Source organism: Triticum aestivum, chromosome 5A, assembly GCF_018294505.1.
Source record: "Triticum aestivum cultivar Chinese Spring chromosome 5A, IWGSC CS RefSeq v2.1, whole genome shotgun sequence".
Classification (NCBI taxonomy): Eukaryota; Viridiplantae; Streptophyta; class Magnoliopsida; order Poales; family Poaceae; genus Triticum; species Triticum aestivum.
In genome coordinates, this window is record NC_057806.1 from 678,692,390 (window position 1) to 678,698,151 (window position 5,762).

The 5,762-nt window shown below is 49.4% G+C and overlaps 1 protein-coding gene across 1 annotated transcript; it reads right to left on the reverse strand.

The window, feature by feature from the left end:
* Window positions 1-233: 233 nt before the first annotated feature.
* LOC123105921 (E3 ubiquitin-protein ligase WAV3) lies at window positions 234-4,744 on the reverse strand. Its single transcript, XM_044528104.1, has 2 exons — window positions 4,316-4,744; window positions 234-2,520 (listed from the first exon to the last, which is right to left on the reverse strand). Exons 1-2 carry the CDS (start codon window positions 4,544-4,546, stop codon window positions 628-630), a joined length of 2,124 nt encoding a protein of 707 aa, XP_044384039.1. The 5' UTR covers window positions 4,547-4,744; the 3' UTR covers window positions 234-627.
* Window positions 4,745-5,762: the final 1,018 nt, after the last annotated feature.

Sequence of the window (5,762 nt, forward strand, 5' to 3'; positions counted from 1 at the left end):
AGATTTTTGGCCTGTTATTTAGAGAAGAGGAATATGCGCTCTGCAAGTTAAACTAGTAAAACTGCCTCTTTAGGTGGCGGCTGAGATCTTCAGTAGGAACCTCATATGAATTTCATGACGAATGAAATAGGCAAACTCTACTCCTCAGTTTGAAAATAATAATATTTTCTGCACAAGCCAGCCAAATTCAGAAAATTGAACAGACATAACCAACACTGTCGGCCAAGAATGCAGTGCACAAGGATGTTGTTATTAACCGACGCTTAAAAGCTTTCACCATCCTCATCAATTCAAGGGTGACATTTTTGCAAGACAAAACAACACCAAAGATAACGGAAAGAAGAAGGAAATAACACAATTTTCACCGCTATCAGGTATGACATTTATCATTCCCTTTCGAGCGTCGCTGATCATGTACAGCAAACTACTTGTACTTGTATGTCCCAAGATCAATTTTTCTAACCCCATGCCCACTAGGCCACTAGAGTATTTAAGATAAATATATCGAAGCAATAGCTGTAGGAATAATCAAACTAAAAAGTAATTCGGATAGTCTCAAATCACCTAACCACTTCACAGGTTATTTCTTGAAACTTGGTTCTGATGAATAAGCAACGTCAGGTCACGTCACGCCAGCCGCTCGGAGAAAGATTTTGTCGACCTCACCGACCTGCCGGAGCCGCGTGAAGGAGCAACGGTCGGGGAGCGGTTCAGCATTTCAACGACGGCGGGCACAAGAGTCTGCGAGCGGTGCAGCATGTCGACCATCGACGGCGTCTGGTAGGTGTGAATTTGGGTGTTGAGCTCCGTCGAGTCGCCGCGTGCCGTGGCTCTCTGCCATGAGTGTGAGCTCAGGCCTGCCAGCATGAAGGCCCTTCCTGATTCGTCATACCTCCGCCGGCTCTCCACCCTCTCCTGCATCTCCCTCAGCTCTGTGATCAGCGCCAGGCATTGGCTGTCTGAAGATTGTGCTGCCTGTGACTCCAGGATCCTCGTGCGGCCTTCGAGGATCGACACGGCCTGGGAGAAATCGCCTCCGTCGGCTGCAGCCCGCGCAGCGGACATGTCCTCCATAGCTTGAACACGGTGCCACTCGCGCTCAACCTCAGGAGACATTTTGCAGTCCACAGAGTATGCAGGACGCTCAACACTCACTTCTTCACCCTGTACCTGAATGCTCTCTGTTGTAACTGCATCTTGGTATGTACAGCTTGGTTTGATCAGTACAGTCTGCTGCCCCTGTGCAGCTGGGACATGTAGGGTGATCAGAAACCCCCTCTCTTCATCTGCATACAGGTCACCGATATCGACTGACCCGTTACGTCCATCCATGGCTACTTCACTTGCATAGCCGCCTGACTTGATGGAGGTAAGTACCACGCCTTCGTCTACACACTCGACGCCCAGCCGCATCTCCTTGACCACAACACTGAGGAGGCCACCAATACACTGAGCAAATCCGTTCTGTATTGAGCCTTCAGCATCAATAAATGAGAATGTGCCGCTAGATGTCTCAGCAATAGCATGCATCGCAGCCGAGTCATGATCTGCACCGAAACCAAAGGTGTGGATTTGCACATGATTACCTGTTCCAGGCAGGATTGAGGGAGGAACAAGCATGCTGTGGTTTGTCTGAACCCCGTCGTCAAAGGTTGGTACTGAATATGTGTCTTGACCATCTGACAGAAGGATGATGCTGCAAACAGAATTCTTCAGCCGACGGTGCTCAATGACTTTAGCACCCTTCTTTAGCCCATCAGAAATGTTTGTGCCGCCACCATCAACAAGGGAGTTCACAGCCTGCATGGCTTGCATTCGTCCGTTGACGTTCATTTGGCGAAGGGGAAAGAGCCTCCGTGCCGTAGACGAGAAGGCAATGACAGACAGCCGGTCATTGGGTCCAAGCGTCTGGATGACAAAGCCCATTGCCTTCTTGAGAAGCGCAAGTTTGGCCCCTTTCATGCTGCCACTGACATCAAGCACGGTCACAAGGTCAAGAGGTGCACGGGAGCTCACGGACTCCAAGGACTTTGGAGCCTTGAGATGGATCAAGATAGAAAAGACCTTCTGGGTCACTGATTGCTGTATGGCTTGCACTTCTGAATATGTCTTGATTTCAACCAAACCAGTAACTGCATTGTTCTCCTCCACAGTTTCAGACTGAATATCTATTGGCTCATCGTCATTGAAAATGTCTGCCTCAGGAGTACGGAAGACAGGAAATTGCTCCAGCAGATTTCCACTGTATGAGTTGGAAAGCCTGCGGATAACAGCCATGTGTCCGTCGTCTTGGGGCCAATTTACCGGGCTTACTCTAGCTCTCCCATGAGTGGCATCTGCAAGTTGAGGTCCCTGGAAGGGCAGTTCTTTCCAGTCGGCACGGCATATTGGGCAGATATGGTTGCCATGCCTAACATTTGAAGTGATGCAATGGAAATGGAACTTATGGGAGCATTCAGCAGTAAACAGGGCCTGTCCGTGCCCTGTCCTCATACTGCCAAGGCAGATGGCGCATACCCTCTGGAATCAAGAAAGCCAGCGCAAAGGAGTTAGCATGATAGAATCAGAGCTTGCAACTGAGCACAAAAATAAACATAGCTTCTACCCCAATTGGTTATAAAATGTGCTCCGAATGATGCGTAAAAAATGTGCTCTGAAGAATAATGCCATTGAAACACTTGTGTTGACGTACACATCAGACAAGCACACTAACAGTGTTGCAGATTTTCATTCAGCATGCTGCGGATAAGCAAGACTGCATGAGGCTCTGTACAACCAATCAAATGGAAGGGACTTGTCACGCAATAGAAGAGAAGAACTAAAGGTTGGTTATACACTTCTCATGAAAGTCCAAGAGCCAGAATTTGCATAGCTTGAAAATTGGCATCAGGTATACGATATCAGAAAATATGAACCGGAACATCCTAACACCGTATTCTGCTTTCTTTCATTCTTGGCAAGCATTAACAATCAGAGCAGTAAAACCAAAGTAAATTAACATACTCTTTCTTTTTCTTTTTTTTGAAAGAAAGGGGTTTCCCCTGGTTCCACCCATTTTATTGAATGAAACCACAGTAAACATAGTCATGAAGGAGCTCGGGAGCAGTCCAAGTGACTGACCAGAGGAAAATTAACACAGTACTATTTCGCTATATAAAGTGGGTTGGCAATTTGGCGTCAGAAAATATTTTTTATAAGTCAAAGTAATTCACCACGTTGCATAAAGGACTCTGGTTGTTGAAGCCAACTGACGGCCTACCAACCAGTCAACGCACATGGAAAGACAAACGGCAGGAAAAGAATAAATATGAAAATGTTACTGCATGACCATGATACTACAGTTAAAACTTAACAAACTGCACCAGAGGGCATTACAGGTTAAGCCTGCAGCCACGAAATACTTCAGTTGTTCTTCAGTGGCAGTATAACTGTAGAAAAAACATGCAATCTTTCATCAAAGAAAAAACAAATAAGAAAACAAATGCAATCCATCAGCTACAGCTCTGGCCTAGCCTCCAAACTCAATCCGGTGAGCCATGCCCTGGCCCATGGATTTTATATTTATTTAAAATAACATGTTAGGCACGTGGGCAACTACACTAGTATAGTACAGTATAGTATAATCCTCATATGTTAATTTCAGTTGGTGTTCACAAGGTGTAGTACAAGTTGGAAGGACTTTTCAGTTTGGCGATTTCCTTGTGAGGAAAGTTACCGCCTTGGTGGCAGATGATTGGTCAAAACAAAATGAGGACAAGCAAAGAGAAAACAATTGGTAACTGAAAACTGCAGGTAGCTGGTGACAGGCGAGAAAGCAAAAGAATTGGCGTGACTTGTGGATCTATCTATTAACTTGTTCCTTCGAGAAGGATGAATTTCACGAAAAAACAGTTGGGAAATTGGTGAGCACATTCAGTGAATATCACGGCAATAAATATCACAGTATCTTTTAAATAAATTTTAATGTTAATAAGAGAAGGCACACCAAAAGAAATAAATTTCTCCCGATTTTGTTTGTTTGATGGAGATGGCACGCGGAAACGATGAACTCCGTCAAACTCGCACGGTGATCTTTCACTAGTACATGCAGAGATGAGACACGGAAATGATGAACACTGTTTTTTTTTTTTTTTGGAAGGATGACGAGCACGGTCAAACTCCTGCGGCGATCTTTTACTGCTACCGTGGAACAAATCCAATCCCCGCACGATCTTTTCCCCCACGTCTCCACGCGGTTTGGGACGGGCCGGAGCGAACGGAAGAACAAGCAAGATTGGGAAATGGATGGAGATGGCCAAGAAGATGAAACCCTCACCTTGGAGCCCCGGCTGCCGGAGCTGGAGAGCCGCCGCGAGGACACGGACGGCGACCTGGCCCTCTCCTCCTCCCCCGTCGCAGGGCCCGGCGCCGCGGCCGACGGTGGATGATGCGCGTCGCGTCCCGGCGGCGGCGGCGGGGCGTCCTCGATGGCCCTCTGGCGGTCCGGCACGCGGATGCAGAGCTTGGTGGCGAGCGCGCGCTTGGCCCGGCCCCAGGCGTCCGCCATTGCTACCTCCTCCCGAGTCCCGACCCGGCCCGGCCCTCTCTCACGCGCACAGAGGTGGGAAAGCGGAAGTGGGATCGCTCGGCGGAGGAAGCGGATCAGGAAGGGGCGCCGGAGGGAGGGAGGAGTTGGTTGGCTCGGGTCCCGGCTTCCCCTCGTCGCGCGTTCGCCGCGGGCGTCCGTTTCTTGGTTGATGCGGAGCGTCGCGCCGAATAAAACAACGGGGGAGCAGGGGGAACTCGTTCGTGCTTGGCTTCCCCGTTTTGCCCTCGGGCCAGAGGGTGTGGGCGCGCCGGGATCCCCGGTCAGCGCGGGGCGTTTCGGGGATTTCGCGCCCGTGGCGCGGGGTGTTCAACCTCATACTTGGTTGGCTGACTCCTGCCTGTCTGTCAGTCTGTGCTTCGAATTCAGAATTCATCCATTCTCTTTTCTTTTTTGAGGGGAGAATTCAGAATTTGTTCGTGTGCAAGTGAAGAATTGAACTTGTCAGTCGGTTTCACTTGTGCGACGCGAGGAATGTTCAAGGTTTTACGGGGTCTGTTCCGATTCGATTTCGCAGCCGCAGACGAGGCGGCGGCGGCGGCGGTTCGTGTGGCCAGCGGCGACGGCGAGCACGTTTTTGTCACAACATTGGCGTGAATTGATCACATGTCACATTTGCACGTCCTCCATGAAGGTGTTGCTAAACGTGGTCCGAACAATGTATCCTTCAAGGTCATGTGTCAAACGTCCTGGATCGGTCTAAACGTCTGAATTGTCATAAATCGAAAGTAGACCTGAGAAAGGTCAGTGCATGTCCGGACCTATGCCACATAGGCATCCGACACCTCGGACACAACCAAAAACTCGATTCAGAGCCCAGCTTTTATCACTCCGCCCCTCTGTCACTGGTTGGTCTGTACCCGCGTACACGGGCGGAGCTTAGTTGGGACAAAACCGGGCCATGGCCCGCCCATGATTTCCATGACTTTTTTTATTACTATGTATGCTTTACTCAGCCCAGTCCACCATCGAGTATACCACACAGCAGGATCAGCCGTCGCTGCCCGTGTCTCGCACAGACGCAGATCTTGCATGACACAACCAACCCCACCACCGCGCGGATAGCACAGTTCATCACTGCTAAACACAGACACGAGAATGCTCACACGCGTCACCTCACCTTAGTTGTTGTCCGACGCCACAATGTCAGCCTCAACATTCTTCCTGCTCCACGGCT

Bases quoted from the DNA above. Each gene is read 5' to 3' on its own strand.
- LOC123105921 (XM_044528104.1), bottom strand. From the start codon at position 4,546: ATGGCGGACGCCTGGGGCCGGGCCAAGCGCGCGCTCGCCACCAAGCTC. The intron at 2,521-4,315 runs GTGAGGGTTTCA...TCTTGATTCCAG, and splicing joins CCGGCAGCCGGGGCTCCAAG to AGGGTATGCGCCATCTGCCT.